This window comes from Neophocaena asiaeorientalis, unplaced genomic scaffold (genome assembly GCF_003031525.2).
Source record: "Neophocaena asiaeorientalis asiaeorientalis breed wild unplaced genomic scaffold, Neophocaena_asiaeorientalis_V1.1 scaffold43, whole genome shotgun sequence".
NCBI lineage: Eukaryota > Metazoa > Chordata > Mammalia > Artiodactyla > Phocoenidae > Neophocaena > Neophocaena asiaeorientalis.
Genome location: NW_020173674.1, coordinates 10,528,267 through 10,545,382, shown reverse-complemented (window position 1 = coordinate 10,545,382; position 17,116 = coordinate 10,528,267). Strand labels below are relative to the sequence as shown.

Sequence of the window (17,116 nt, the reverse complement as noted above, 5' to 3'; positions counted from 1 at the left end):
TTTTTTTGCTGTACGCGGGCCTCTCACTGCTGTGGCCTCTCCCTTTGCGGAGCACAGGCTCCGGACGCGCAGGCTCAGCGGCAGGCTCAGCGGCAGGCTCAGCGGCCATGGCTCACGGGCCCAGCCGCTCCGCGGCATGTGGGATCTTCCCGGACCGGGGCACGAACCCGTGTCCCCTGCATCGGCAGGCGGACTCTCAACCACTGCGCCACCAGGGAAGCCCTGGCACACTTTTTAAGAGGGTAGATCTCATGTTAAACTTTTTTACCACGATAAAAAATAAACATTTCTGTTCCCAAAGTTGCCATAAACACCGTTAAGAAATAACATAATACTTTGCAAATCCACAAGGATTAGTATCCAGAATGTATAAAGAATGTCATGCAAATCAGCTGAAGAACAAATTCTGCTCAATATGCTATAATAATGTAAATGGGAAAAGAATTTGAAAAAGGATGGATGTGTGTGTATGTATAACAGAATCCCTTTGTTGTACACCTGAAACTATCACAACATCGTTAATCAACCATACTCCAATATAAAATGAAAAATAAAGCAAATTCTGATACAAAATGGACAAAAGCCATCAACAGGCAGTATACAAAAGAGGAAATGTGATAAAAGCAATCTCATTAGTAATCATGACACAGTTAATTAAAATCCAGAAGCACCCTTTTCCCCTTCCAGACTGGCAAATATTGTTTCCTGAAACCAAGTGTTGGTGAGGCTGTGGAGAAACTCTAGAGGGAGGATAAACAAGTACAATAGCTGTATTGAGGAACTGCTAACTATCTAGGAAATAGTAGAATTGTATATTCTGTGTGTGTGCACATATACATGCTTATGCACCCCAGCATTTCCACTCCCTTGGAACTACACCCTAGAAGACCCAGGAACACTCATACATACGCAGGAGGAGCTGTGTACAAGGATGTAAATAGCAACATTATGAAAACTAGCAACTGGTGGCAAGTTAAATGTCCTTCAGCAAAGACTGGACACATAATTTGTGGCATGATCATACAATAAAATATCGAAAGCAATAATGAACAAAGATGTACAAAACAATAGTATATAATATTCATGGCTGCGTGATACTTACAGATCCAGAAATTCTACTGTCATACATTTCTGGCCTATAGAACTAGTCCACATCTCAGAAACAAGGAGGAGCAGCCACCCTAGTAGGAGGAAGCCCTTCATTTGGTCAAACCCTGAGCCAAAGCCCACTCAGGAAACAGGAAGTTGTGAGGGGCCGGCTGCTTCCTGAGTTATAGCAGCCAAAGCCATGCTCAGATGTTGGTAGTTAACCACATTTTGGACAGCATTAGAGAATGTCCTATTAGCTCAACCTCCTAAAGTTTGGTATTTTATGCTCAAAATTGCAGATTAGTGGGACACATAAGCAAAATGTACCATTTGAGGGTTTCTAGAACTTTGTCATCTTTAGGCCTGTGAAAGTACCGTTAAATTGTCATAGAGCTCTTGATTCAGGTTTAGGGAGTTGTGGAGGCTTGTCATGGCCCACTCTCTTGTGTAACTCCTTCTCTGTTAGTGTGGTAGAAGCTGTGAATATGCTGAAATGTCATTCCTGTAATTATGTTACTTTATAGGGAGAAGGGGATTTTTTTTTTTCAGTTGACTTTGAGTTAATCGAGATGGAGATTATCTGGGTGGGACTAATCTAATCACACAGGCCCTTTAAAGGCAGAGTTTTCTCTAGCTGGTGGCAGCAGTCATTAGAGAGATTTGGGAATGTGAGGAGGATCAGCCCTCTTGCTGGTCTGAAGCTGGAGGGGGCCAGGTGAGAGGACACATAGGCGGCTTTCAGGAGCTGAGAAACACCTGGTTGAGAGCCAGCAAGGAAACAGGGACCTCAGGTCTATAACCGCAAGGACATCCTGAATGAGGCTGGAAGCACATTCAAACCCAGATCCTGCAAATAAAAGCTCAGCCTGGCCGACATGTTGATTTTGGCCTCATGGGAACCTAAACAGAGAACCCAGTTGATCCTGCTTGGACTTATGACCTATAGAACTGTAAGGTAATGAGTGGTATTGCTTTATGTTGCCAAATTTATGGTGATATGTTATGTAGCCATAGGAAACTAATACAGAGGGTGTTTTGGGTGCTTGAGAAAATGGAAAGATCACAGTTGCTGGACCCCAGTGAGGTGGGAAAGAATAGTAGGGAATACCATGCAACAGTAAAGAGGAATACGTTTGATTTGATTTAAAAACATGCATGTAGCTCAAACACAGAAAGGTAAATGAAAAATGCAAGAGAAAACCGTAAGATACAGGGCACCAAACTATTTAGAAATATACATTAAAATATATTTTTCACATTTGTACACATGTTAAAAATTTTGGAAAGTAGTATGGAAGGATATATAGTAAATATTTTTAAGTGTGACCAATATATAGTAGGATATGGAATTGGCGATGCTGAATTAAGGAAAAGAATAATAAGAGGGTCTTTACAGAGATGAATGATGCTAGGTGGCCATGCTAAAGAGTATGATCACAGAGTTCTGTCTCCTGAGATTCACAGTTACAGCACGTAGTAGAACAAAACAGTAGACAAGAGAAAAAAACAAAAAATAAATTCAATTATAATTATAGCTAATATTTAAGCATTTACTATGTGCCAGATACTTTCCTAATTATGATTTGTATTAACATATTTAGTGCTTCCAATAAGCCTATGAGAGAGGTACTCTTATAGTCCCATTTTGTGTTGATTTGTACACAGTTTAGGTAGCTTACATAATGTCACACAGATAGTAAGAGTCCATAGAAATGAAAATCTAGTAGTCTGTTTCCAGAATCTATTTTCTTAACCACTGTGCTAAGGTAGGCTCACGGAGTCTCATTTCCATCAATGGATTTCATCTCCATCAGCAGTCTCCATATTGGAATATTTCTATGCGTGAGAGTACACGAAGACTTTCCAGGGGGAGTTCATGCAGCAATAATTTCAGTGCATTTAATTTCCAGAGTCTCAACTGCCATTTATACTCTTTCCAGACACTGATCTTCCAGAGAATAAACATGAGTTCTCAGTGTCCTTTTATTTTACAAATATAAAATATCACTTGGGTTGGGCAAGATATTCTTTGATGGCATGGGTAATAAAAACTGGAGTGCCAAACAAAATAAAACATTGAAACACTGGCTTAGTAACACTTCCTTCATCAAGACAAGGGGTCAGCAAACTTTTTCTGGAAAGGGCCAAGTAATAAGAATTTTAGGCTTTGTGGTTTCTTTCACAGTAACTCAACTCTGATGTTATAGTGAAAAGCAGTTTAAGTAAATGAATGAATGTGGCTGTGTTTCAGGAAAATTTTACTCGTGGGCTGTAGTTTGCCAACCCCGTTTCTGTCTTTCCTTATCTTATGCATATTTATATTAAGGGTGAAGCTTGGCATCACGAATGGAGAAATTTGACCAGGATAGAATGCTCTGAGTTCAAACGGTCAAAAAATTATTGGTTTCTGATGCTGATTATTTTTATTTAATGTTTTAATTGAAAATATTAAAAAAATTTAAGACACGTTATATCAAACCCATGGATAAAATTGGATGTGATTTTTTTTTTAATGAAGTATAGCTGATTTATGTTGTGTTAGTTTCAGGTGTACAGCACAGTGATTCAGATATATATATATGTGTATCTACATGTGTGTATATATATAATATATATATATTCTTTTTCAGATTCTTTTCCCTTATAGGTTATTACAAAATATTGAGTATAGTTCCCTGTGCTATACAGTAGGTTCCTGTTGGTTATCTGTTTTATATATAGTGGTGTATATATGTTAATCCCAAACTCCTAATTTATCCCTCCTCCCTCCTTTTCCTCTTTGGAAACCATAAGTTTGTTTTCCATGTCTATGAGTCTATTCTCTTTTGTAAATAAGTTCATGTTATCTTTTTTAAAAAATTCCACATATAAGTGATATCATATGATATTTGTCCTTCTCTGTCTGGCTTATTTAGTATGATAATCTCTAGGTCCATCCATGTTGCTGCAGATAGCTTTATTTCATTTTTTATGGCTGAGTAATATTCCACTGTGTGTGTATGTGTGTGTGTATACCCACGTGATTGTCTTTTCAAATTGGTGTGCTAATAGATAGTTAAAACCTACTTTGTCAAATCATATTATGGATAATTCAAAAGATAGTCAATCCTTATCTTATTCTGTCTTATAAAATATTTAACATTTTCTCTCTCCTACTTTGATAGAGACTAGTCATATACTTATTAATCTCATTTGTTCTTGTTGGGCATACAGGAAAGCTGCATTTCCTAGTCTTTCCTGCAGTTGTCTTGGAGTTATGTGACAAACCTAAGTATGCGTTATGGGCTGAATTCTGCCACCCCCCAAATTCATGTATTGAAGTCCTAACCCCTAGTATCTCAAAGTGTGATTTTATGGAGATAGGGTCTTTAAAGAGATAATTAATATAAAATGAGGTCATGTGAATTGGCCTTAGTCCAGTATGACTGGCATCTGTAAAGAAAAGGAGATTAGGGTGTAGACATGCACAGAGAGAAGACCACGTATGGAGACACAGAGAAGATGATAATCCACAAGCCAAGGGAAGAGGCTTCCAGGAAAAAAACAATATTTCTGAAACTTTGATGTCAGAATTCTGGGATTCTACAGGATAGGGCAATAGAGCTGTCAGCTCTGAACATGCATTATCCTTCAAGGAAAGGGAGAGAATAACTCTGGAGGCGGTTTGGAGTTTGGCAGGGCTGACACTGCCACCACAGGCCCACAAGGCCCAGGGTCAACGGGCTGGGGCCGCTGCCCCTGTGGGCCTGGAGTGCAGAGCACGGAGCCAAAGAAGATTATTCTTGAGCCTTAAAATCTAATGGAATTTGCCCTGCTGGGTTTTGGACTTGCTTTCCAATTTCTCTTTTCCAGCTTCTCCCTTTTGGAATGGGAATGTCTATCCTATGCTTGCTCTACCTTGTATTTTGGAAGCAGATAACTTGTCTGGTTTCACAGGATCACAGCTGGAGAGGAATTTTGCCCCAGGATGAATCATACCTCAAGTCTCACCTATACTTGATTTAGATGATGTTTAGTTAATATTTTGGTCTTAAGAGTTGATGTTGGAATGGGTTAAGATTTGGGGGGATGTTGGGATGGGGTGACTGTAGTTTGCATGTGAGAAGGACATGGTTTTGGGGGGACCAGAGGGTGAATTGTTATGGCCTGAATGGTGTCCCTCCAAAATTGCATACTGAAGTCCTAACCCCCAGTAGATCAGAATGTGACTGTATTTGGAAATAGAGTCTTTAAAGACCTGATTAGGGTTATCTGAGGTTGTTAGGATGGGCCCTAATCCTTTATGGCTGGTGTCCTTAAAAGAAGAGGAAATTAGGACAGGGACACATACACACAGAGGTCCGTGTGTGAAGACACAGAGAGAAGATGGCCATCTACAAGCCAAGGAGAGAGGCCTCAGGAGAAACCAACCCTGCCCACACCTTGATCTCAGGCTTCTAGCTTCTTAGAATTGTGAGAAAATAAATTTCTGTTTTTAAGCCACCCAGTCTACGGTGCTTTGTCATGAAAGCCCCAGCTAACCAATGTAGTATGAGACTAATATTTGTTCTGCTCTGGGACATTTGACTCTGTTATTATGTTCACTGCCTAAAAAATCTTTTTTTTCTTCTATGCTGGTCTATAGTATTTAGATATGTTGACCCAAAACAAATAGACTGCCAGCTATTCCTCCAGCAAAGATGGGTTTATTTGGGACTAGCAGAGAGTTGCAATCTGGGGTCTGGAACCATGGCGAGCCACGTGCAAGTCCTGGCACAGCAAGGGCAGGAGAACACTTTAATAGGGACGAAAAAGGCTCCATGGCTTTTCACTGGCTGAGTCCCTGCCAGGAAAGAAGAGGATTGTTTCTTCTTCCTGTTGGGCTTTTATCATCCCAGGGCGTGAGAGCTCCGCCTTCCGGGTCTCACAACTCTATTTAATCGAGGTTTCTGTTTATTACATTTTTACAGATCATAGGTAGTGAAAATATTTGGCTGCACCTGGAGAATGGGTGTGATGAGATGTTTATGTTATCATTAACAGGTCACTTCTAGAAATAGTTACAAATATTACCTAAGAAGAGGCATACCCCTGATTCAGGACAAGTTCTGTTCAGAGAACACCGAAAAGATTTTAATTTAATTTTGGACCTGGTGGTGGTGTTGGACTAGTAATCAAAGCACCCTCTTTTTTTTTTTTTTTGCGGTACGCGGGCCTCTCACTGTTGTGGCCTCTCCCGTTGCGGAGCACAGGCTCCAGACGCGCAGGCTCAGCGGCCATGGCTCACGGGCCCAGCCGCTCCGCGGGACGGGGGATCTTCCCGGACCGGGGCATGAACCCGTGTTCCCTGCATCGGCAGGCGGACTCTCAACCCCTGCGCCACCAGGGAAGCCCAAAGCACCCTCATTTTTGGCCTAGCAATTACCACCTGCTTTGATAATCTAGGACTAAGCCCTTCTCCATATTGCCTATCAGAAGCCCTATCAGTAAAATGAGAATATTTCTAGGTGTCTTCCATTTCCTTTATCGTTTTGGAAATAAATAGTGTGGGCTGAAATAGGAAATTTTTACCCACAGCACTAACTTCATTTATTTCCAGCAGTTCTTTAATTTATTCTAACCAGTCCTAAATAAATTAGTTGGATTTCTAGGCTATGTTATTCAGCATAACTAGGATTAACCTTTAACTACAGGTACTAAACAACCAATGAAAACATAAGCCTGCATGTAACAAGTTTTACATAGGATGAAGCACCCTAGCACAGTTCGTTAAGAAATAATAGATAACCTATTAGGAGAAAATGCATTTTATTATAATTCCTTATGAGGTTAAAGAGAGAGGCAGACCCTACTTAATAAGGGATCGTAAAGCAACAAAGGGGCATTCCATTTAAAATCAAATTATTTGTTATAAAGCAGAAACTAACACACCATTGTAAAGCAATTATACCCCAATAAAGATGTTAAAAAAAAAAGAACAATAAACATGGGAAAATGCCTAACAAAAATATAAATTAAAGCAAAGATACATTTTTTTAAAAAAATCAAATTATCTAAAACATTTAAAAATGTAAGATAACACACGGGATCCTTAGACAGAAATCCAGCTTCTCATGTGCAGTGGTGCTACAGAGGGTTGAGTCAGCTTCAAAATTCTCAGGTGGAGCAAGGTGGGCTGTGTGATTTCTCAGGTGGAGCAAGGTGGGCTGTGTGATTTTTCCAAGGGGTAGAACTGCACACTAAGGTAGTTTTTCTGCAAATAGAAGAAAGGAATGAGAATCTGCTAGTGTAGTTCCCTACCTTCTGTCTCGGAGGACCTCGTGTCCGTCCCTAAGTCACAGGGAGGGATGGAGAGGGCAGGTAAGAAAGAGGTAGTGTTTGGGATCATGTCCTAAGAAAATTAATACAGGAGTTAGTTATGTCTAGGGATACAAATATTTTTGCTTCTCTTAACTATGAAATATATCAGAGATATGTAACATGTTTAATATAGCATCTATAACACATCTCAAATTTTTAAAAGTGCTTACCATCTCTCTAGTATATAAACATCCAAAGTTTATAATAAATATATCTGTATGTATTCAGAATTTTCCTTCTCAGCTGTGTAGGAAGGAAAATCCATACAATTTAGGAAATATACTCCTTGGCAGATAGGCATTTAATCCTTTCAGGACAGAGTCTGAGTTTACGATATTTCTGAGTGTACACTCTCATGGATTATCTACCTTACCCAAGTCCATGTTTTATGGTTTTGGTATTTTAAAACATTTCTCTTGGGCTTCCCTGGTGGCGCAGTGGTTGGGAGTCCACCTGCCGATGCAGGGGACACGGGTTCGAGCCCCGGTCGGGGAAGATCCCACATGCCGCGGAGCGGCTGGGCCCGTGAGCCATGGCCGCTTAGCCTGCGCGTCTGGAGTCTGTGCTCCGCAACTGGAGAGGCCACAACAGTGAGAGGCCCGCGTACCGCAAAAAAAACAAAACAAAACAAAAAAAACATTTCTCTTTAATATTCTATTGATTTTGGTAAAAATGTTTCACTTATTGCCTCACCCTCCACGGTTCCTGAGGGATAATCTGAGTCATGTGGTTAATACCAGTTAATATGCCAATTAATGCCAGACAGACAAGGGGTTGTCCATAAGATCTACACCTCTAGTAATCTAGGGGTGCCCTAACCAGCCTTTCCCAAACTGGAAGCACAGGTGTTTACAGTTTCCTTGTTTTCTGTTATAAAATATCCTTGAACAGCATTAATCTATGTACTTTAACCTCACCTTAACCTGGCAGTTGACTGTATTTCCAAAGTATAAATTTGCTATTCCTGATCTTTTTGAGGGGCCACCTTGTTTATTTGCATCATTTCCTATAATTATTCTTATAGGAGCTGAATGGCTACAGAAAGAGAAAAGAAGACAAAGAAAGAAGAATGGGATTAAGATCTTGGCAAGTCCTGGTGACTGAGGCTCAGAACCTGAAGCCAGGCCCTCACTCCTCATCTTCCCTGCTTTTGCACCATTACGATATGTTGTCATCCTGTCTTTATTATAGAAACTGAGTCATTGGTTTAACAACTGAACCTAATAGGCTTTATATAAAAGAAGTCCCTCCCAAATATACCACCAGATTTACTATCGGCTGATCAGAAGTCATTAACTTTAAATTCGATGATCCTAGACCATCTGTAAAAGGTAATGTCTAGGGCTTCCCTGGTGGCACAGTGGTTGAGAGTCCGCCTGCTGATGCAAGGGACACGGGTTCGTGCCCCGGTCCGGGAGGATCCCACATGCCACGGAGCGGCTGGGCCCGTGAGCCATGGCCGCTGAGCCTGCGCGTCCGGAGCCTGTGCTCCGCAACGGGAGAGGCCACAACAGTGAGAGGCCCATGTACCGCAAAAAAAAAAAAGGTAATGTCTAAATGAGCCAATAAGAGCCTATCCCATGGATAATGCAGTTAAAAGATTTCACATTTAACTAGTTAAATCTAGTATTCTAGTAAACTCTACTTTGCCTATAAATTCATAGTAATCAGTCTACCCTCAGCCCCTTGTTGATTTAATCAGAACATCTAATATTCCCAATTATTCTTGGCTAAGAGATAAGAAGTATAATTTGTAATATGGACACTGCGTTAATTGCAACAAAGTGATTTCTTAGTCTAAGAGCTACTAGATATATGGTGAAGTTAGACCTGCTGGTATCACACACAGCTTTCTACCACAGTGAAGAGAATTAACTGATGGAATGATACACCAGCTACTATGTCCTGCAAGTGTTTTATGAGCCAAGCACTGTTCTAACCTCTTTACGTGCATTCTCTCATTTAATCCTCACCACAACTCTGTGAAATAGACAGTATTACTTCCACTTTAAAGATGGGGAGACTAAGGCCCAGAGTTATTAAGTAACTTCCTCAAAGTCACACTGGTCATAAGTAGCAGAGCTGGGAGATGAAGAACACAGAATAATTTGACATCAAGAGAGAGGGTCTCAGGAGGCTTTGGTTAAACCTGTCACAGTAACTTAATCTCTCAGCTCTCCTCTCCTCCAAGAGCCTAAGGCAATTGAGAGGATATGGCATCAGTTTGGCATCCTAGACTCACCTAGGCACAGCACAGACCACAGGGATTGAAGCTCCAAGATCTGAGAACTTGGACTTAAAGATGATTTTAGATACAAAAAGGAGACGATCTTCTGGGAGGACCTGATGAGACAAAGGGAATGTGTAAGTTGACTTCAAGATTCTGTTAGGAATTAGTGGTTCAGTCAACATCTCTTAAAAGTGGGCACACGCACACTGAAAGTTATCTTCCCAGTGGGACAGAGGACTGTTGTCTAAGTGGTCAGAATAATTAACATCTGGTTTGGGTATGGTTCATACGAGGCGAAAGTACTTGCTGGTTGAGTTTCAATAATATTGCTTCAAAGTCGTTATTTATTATTATCAGGAAAAAGTTTATAACTTCTCTTGACAAACTTTTTAGATTCTAGGAGTCCTTAAAATACTGAACATTTGAATATTAGATGAGTGAGAGATGTCTAATTATAAAGAATACTTTAAATAGGTTTATATGGTCTTCCAAAATAATAAGGAAATGTGAAAAATGTAGTACACACCATATGAAGATTTCACCTCATCATCTGGAGACTGCCACAGTGAATATTTGGGCATTTTTTCTTTGTTTATTCTCAATATTATTTAACATAATTGAAACTCTCTTATTAGCTTATCTGGACATCCTAATATATATATTTTTTACAGGAACTTGAAGATACTATTAAAATTTGTTTTAAAAAGACACTAAATCTTTGTTTCTTAGTTTTTGAGGGGAGAAAAGTGAAAGGAAATGACTCTTCCCTCGGGGCTTCTCACGGGAGGTTAGGTGTTATAAGATTGATGACATGTGAACACAAGGCATCGGACCTACCTGTGAGGCTTTCAAACCATCCATATCCCTCCTCAGACTGATGCCCTTGATCTACCCATCCTGACTCCCAAACCAGGGAGGGGCACCAGAAGCTCTGACGGGAGCCAAGGTGTCAGGAAGTGGTCAGGCAGTCATTTGAGGTATCAGATGTGTCAACCACTCCCACTCTTCCTCCATTTGCCTGCAGCCAGGAGGGACTGGCTGCTTCTTAAGACTATAAAAATTTAGAGGGATGTGAAGCTATTTGCTTAGCTTTTACACTACAGAGCAGGGATGGGCAAAGTTTTGTAAGGGGCTAGATAGTACACCCTTTTGGCTTTGTGGGCCATGACTCCTCTGTTCCAGCTACTCAATTCTGCCCTTATAGTGTCAAAGTAGCCACAGACAATTAGTAAATGCGTGAATGAATGAACACGGTTGTGTTCCAATAAAACCAAATTTACGCACACTGAAATTTGAATTTTAAATACTTTTTACCTATCACAAAACATTATTCTTCTTTTAATCATTTAAACATTAAAAAATATTTTCTTAGCTCATGGACCACATAAACGTAGATGGTGGGCCAGATCAGGCCTGCAGCCTGTAATTTGCTGACCCCTGGTATAGAGAAGAAAAAAATAAGCCTGTTCTTTTCTAAAATTAGGACAAATTCCACGTCTTATTTAGGTTTGCATTCTCCAGAGGGAGGTACAACTGATTGACAAGTGGATACTATTCATTCCTACCTTCCTTCACTGCCCATGGCCTTGATATGACATTTGGCAAAATCAGTTTAGCTTATTAGGAAAAATAAGTTATTTTTTTAGTTATTAGGAAAAAAAATTTAGTTATTAGGAAAAAAACTAATAAAACCCCCATGGCCTGCAGTTTGTGAGCCTGAATGTCTCTGAGATGACTTAGTTAATTAGGAGGATACCTAATTACCTCAATCCTGATGTTGCAATCAGTGGGATGGTATTGAAACTCATAAAATCTTTGATACACTGAGGTTACAGGACATCGATCTCCTAGAAACACTTCATCAGGAGCCATAGGTAGACCTTATCAAATGCAGTTGACTTAACCCTGGCCAAGAACAAAGAGGGGCTGCATCGTACATATACTATTGGGAGGAAGAAAAGAGAAAGTGTCAGATAATACAGTGGTCCCACTTCAGGGAAGCTCAGGGCCAGTTAACAATAAAAGACACCCTCATTGGCAGAGAAAAACAAACTTTCAAGGTGATTTTCCTAGTCGTACCTTTAGAACACTCACATGCCCTCCCATCTCCAAGAAGAATCCAAGTGATCCAATCCAAGTGATGAGAATTAACCCAAACAAGATCTTAGATGCCTTATTTTTCAGTTCTAAGTGGAAGACCATCTCCCTTAGGACATTTATATTAGTAATTATGGACAGTTACTAATATAATTACTAATGGACAATTACTAATATAATTACTACCTTTATTCCTGATTTAAATTCCTGGAAAGCGAAACCTTTGCTCTAATCTTTGTATCCCTGTTTAGTTTTGATATTTTCTCAAGCAATACAGTCATTTGACCAAAATTAACAAAGCTAGGATAGAAATCTACTGATCATAGCTTAACCCAGTGCAATTTTTCAATACTTCATTTTCTCTTACTACTAACCGTGACCTAGTAATTATTTTCATGTCTTTTTTTTTTTTTTTTTTTGCAGTACGCGGGCCTCTCACTGTCGTGGCCTGTCCCGCTGTGGAGCACAGTCTCCGGACGTGCAGGCTCAGCCGCCACGGCTCACGGGCCCAGCCGCTCCGCGGCATGTGGGATCCTCCCGGACCGGGGCACGAACCCATGTCCCCTGCATCAGCAGGCGGAACCCCAACCACTGCACCACCAGGGAAGCCCAGTAATTACTTTCTTTAAAATTTTGTCCTCTTTGCATGAGAATATAAGCTCCATGAGAATGGAGACTTGGTCTGTTTTGTTCATTGTTGTAATGCTTAGAGCCAAGAATAAGCCAATACAATAACTGCTCAATACACATTTGTTGACTGAATATATGAACGATACTTGCCTGTCGCTGAGAAAGCGAGAAGCAGGCACAGAGCCCCCCGATCACTGGGCTGTGTTTTAGGAGAACTAAACAGAAGTAAAACTTGGACTTGTGACGAAGAGAAGGGCCCAAAGATGAAGTCTTCTAGATGAGCTTCTAAAGGATCAAAGAGAACCAGTGGTTTCAAGATATATAATACCCTGCCAGTCAAAAGACAATCAAAGAGATAATATTTATAACTGAAACATTCAAGTTTGCTAAAGGCCGAGAAACAAGGTGGTGAAATATAGGACCTGGCAGTTAAACCCCAGAGTAATTTGGGACTGCTGGTAAATTAGAGGATAAATTGGAAAATCTGAGAAGGAATTATCTGCTCTTTTAAATAGGCAGGCAGGGACTTCCCTGGCAGTGCAGTGGATAAGACTCTGAGCTTCCACCACAGGGGGCATGGGTTCCATCCCTGGTGGGGGAACTAAGATCCCTCATGCCACGCAGTGTGGTCAAAATGTAAAAGAAATATAAATTTATTTAAAAGAATAGGCAGGCATAGAACTATTGGAAGGTTACCTATGGTGGGACTGACTAGCTTTTAGGGGTAAACTGTTCACAGTCCCAAAGCCATCTTTAGCTGCCAAATTACCTCAATCCTGATGTTGCTATCAGTGGGATGGTATTGTAGGACTGAGAATCTCAGTCCTACAATTGTGAAAGTGACTCCACATAAAACAACTGGCCTATGAAAAGAAACGAAATTGAGTTATTTGTAGTGAGGTGGATGGACCTACAGTCTGTCATATAGAGTGCAGTAAGTCAGAAAGAGAAAAACAAATACCGTATGCTAACACACATATATGGAATCTTAAAAAAAAAAAAGGTTCTGAAGAACCTAGGGGGAGGACAGGAATAAAGACGCAGACGTAGAGAATGGACTTGAGGACATGGGGAGTGGGAAAGGTAATGGGACGAAGTGAGAGAGTGGCATTGACATATATACACTACCAGATGTAAAATAGATAGCTAGTGGGAAGCAGCCATATAGCACAGGGAGATCAGCTCTGTGCTTTGAGACCACCTAGAGGGGTGGGGTACGGAGGGCGGGAGGGAGACGCAAGACAGAGGAGATATGGTGATATATGTATATGTATAGCTGACTCACTGTTATAAAGCACAAACTAACACACCATTGCAAAGCAATTATACTCCAATGAAGATGTTAAAAAAAAAAAAACAAAGAGGGCTTCCCCGGTGACGCAGTGGTTGAGAGTCCGCCCGCCGATGCAGGGGACACGGGTTCGTGCCCCAGTCCGGGAAGATCCCACATGCCATGGAGCGGCTGGGCCCATGAGCCATGGCCGCTGAGCCTGCGCGTCTGGAGCCTGTGCTCCGCAACGGGAGAGGCCACAGCAGTGAGAGAGGCCCGCGGACGGCAAAACAAAACAAAACGAAACAAAGAAACACAACTGGCCTGTCCATTCTCCCTTTTTGGCTCGTATATGGTGGGTGGACTAGGTATTCGCCCTTTACACAGAGAGGAAGAGGGTGACTTGAACATTAAATCACTTGTTATTCTGGGCAGTGAGATTTAGTGCAACGGCCCTGGTTGGCGACTTGCCAAAACAGAAAGGCCAGTGTTGTCAGAAGGTAACAAACCAAGAATGAAATAATGCCATTTTCAGCAACATAGATGGACCTGGAGGTTATCATGCAAAGTGAAGTCAGTCAGACAGAGAAAGGCAAATATTTGATACATATACATACACTGTGAACGTGTTTCTCCAAGGTTTGTTCCCAAGCATCACTGTCCACAGCTGAAGCCAAGATAACCTGTGTCCATCTCCGATATACGGAAACTTCTTCAATCTAATTAACCAACCCAATGAGCTATCCTTAACGGGGAAAGGGATATTATGGGGAAAAGGAAGGTGCCAGGGGTGAAGGCAGGTGGGGAAACAGGGCATTCCCACCTCAACCATCCAAAGCAGATCATCTAGTGTAGGCCCTTAGCTATTAGCAATGTAGCAGCTAACTGAAATGTTCAGATTTGGAAAGTCAAAGATGCAGCCTCATTACTGATCATCAATTACCCACCAAGTCTCCTATTACTCTGTAAATACCTGGCTGTTCTCCAGAGCAAGCCCAAATCAGAGAAGAAAGGAGTTGCAGTACCAGAAAAACCTCCATCTGGCCGGATCCCAAGGCAACATCCGCTCGGGAAACAGGAAGTTGTGAGAGGTCCAATTGCCTTGTATTAATATAACTGAAGCCCGTCAGGTGTCTACAATAATCCATCACTTTGGGCAGCCTGGGGAGAGCCTTTACTCTTTATAAGCAAAACCTCCTAAAATTTAGTATTTTATTATTATAGGTACTAATGATTAATAAGGTGAGTAAAATGTATCATTTGAATATTAGCACTGAGCAAAGTTTATAAAGCTATGTGTTTCTCCAGAGAAACAGGACCAACAGGATGTATGTATGTATTTTTTGTAAGGAATTGGCTCAAATTCATAACATGTGATTGTGGAGGCTGAAAAGCCCCAAGATCTTTAGCTGGCAAGCTGGGGACACAGGAGAACTGATAATGTACTTCTAATCCAAAGGCCTGCAGGCTCAAGGTCCAGAAAGAACCAATGTTTCAACCTGAGTCTAAAGGCAGGAAAAACCAATATCCCAGCTCAAAGGCAATCAGGCAGAAGCCACGCCCTCATTCAGCCTTTTTGTTCTATTCAGGCCTTCAGCTGATGGGATGAGGCCCACCCACCTTAGGCCGACAATCTTCTTTACTCGGTTTACAGATTCAAATGTTACTCTCATCCAGAAACACCCTCACGAATACACCCAGAATAATATTAGACCAAATATCTTTATTTATTTATTTTTTTTGCGGTACGCGGGCCTCTCACTGTTGTGGCCTCTCCCGTTGCGGAGCACAGGCTCTGGATGCGCAGGCTCAGCGGCCATGGCTCACGGGCCCGGCCGCTCCGCGGCATGTGGGATCTTCCCGGACCGGGTCACGAACCTGTGTCCCCTGCATCGGCAGGCGGACTCTCAACCACTGTGCCACCAGGGAAGTCCCCAAATGTAGTTTTAAAAAAAAGAGATAGATACAGCCATCTTTCTTTAAATCGAGAGCTTCCTACAGGGAAGCTCTGGATTTAAAGGAAGGATTGGACTAAGGAGGAGCTAAGAAAACTTAAATATTATTATTCTCGATGGGAGAAGAGGCAGTTAGATACGGGAGAATAGCTGATAACGTGAACTAATGTAATTTAGTGAGAAGGGGTGAATGCATGAACTGTGAGTGGGAAGGGAGGACAGATAGGACAAGGATGACTTAATGAGAGCAAATGAGAGATAAGAGGAGAGACCGGTTAAATGTGAGAAGCCTCAGACTCTATTTCTGAGAGAAGAGATAACAGTGTGAGCTCATCAGTTATTCAACAATGCTGACTGGAACCAACGAGAAGATAATATCTAGGGCTAACTGGAACCACCCATTCTCAGCTTTTAGGAAAGAACAATCAGACTTAGCCTGGAAGCCCAATGTGTCATGGTCATCAAGACACCACCCTTTCAAACTACTATTAGCCAGAGTCCACTCACTCCTGGCACTTCCCCAGAACACGTCTACGTCAGAGAAACAAGTAGAAGGTCACTCCACAAGGGCCTTCATTATGCTAGGTCACAAGTTAAGAACACCTTGGGTGGGCAGAAGTTGAGAGGAGCTGGGAAGCCTGAAGTGGGTTTATACCTAATAACACACTTAGATGCATATGATGACCCATTACTCTGGAGAACAAAGAGAAAGCCCTTGACACGCTTATAACTCCACCCTCCTGAGGTATGAAGTGCAGGATGTTATTGTGTCAACCCAAATAGAAGCATTTTGTGAGTCATGTTTAGGACTTTTGAAGTGCCAGGGAGGGTGCTGTCCACAGGCTAACCTTCAGTACTATTATAGGGTGGTTCCCAAAGTGGGGTCCCCAGGGTGGCAGCCTCAGCGCCACCTGGGAACTTGTTAGAAATGCAAATTCTTAGTCCCACCCTGGGAGTGGAAGCCCAATAGTCAGTGTTTTTTAACAGGCTCCCCAGGTGATCCTGAGAGCCACTTTCCTTTGCAGGGGGCTGCCCATGTGGGATGATTTTAGGAACGCCAAGCCTCTGGTCGAAATGCTGAGATACTAATTATTCGCTGTTAGAGTTCATCTTTCAGGTTTGAAGTCTGCTATCCATCTGGGAAAGACGAGAGGAGTAGCTTCATCTACTTCCCACTTTAGACAAAATCAAACTAGGTAGAGTTACACTTCCGAAAGAGATTTCAGGGGTCAAGTTAAGCACACGTTGTTATCATTGGCCAACGCAAGACGTCTCTTGATTTAACTGAGTTAATGCATGAATCCCTCCTCCACCACAGGCGACTCTTCGGATGTATTTAATGACTACCTTCTGAGTCCAATGTGAAATGTGTGCTCTCCTCCCCACCCCATCTAAAATTTCACATACAGTAAGATTTCATATCCCTCTTCCTTTTTCATTTTTCCTTCTTAGCACTAAACACGTACAACATATTTTACCTCTCTATTTTGTTTGTTTTTTCTTATT

General features: G+C 41.5%; 1 protein-coding gene across 1 annotated transcript; it reads right to left on the bottom strand.

Annotated features, from left to right (window-relative positions):
* Positions 1-7,063: 7,063 nt before the first annotated feature.
* On the bottom strand, positions 7,064-11,874 carry LOC112402146 (placenta-specific protein 1-like). The gene is made up of 3 exons (XM_024748821.1): positions 11,423-11,874; positions 9,671-9,771; positions 7,064-7,321 (listed from the first exon to the last, which is right to left on the bottom strand). Exons 1-3 carry the CDS (start codon positions 11,528-11,530, stop codon positions 7,225-7,227), a joined length of 306 nt encoding a protein of 101 aa, XP_024604589.1. The 5' UTR covers positions 11,531-11,874; the 3' UTR covers positions 7,064-7,224.
* Positions 11,875-17,116: the final 5,242 nt, after the last annotated feature.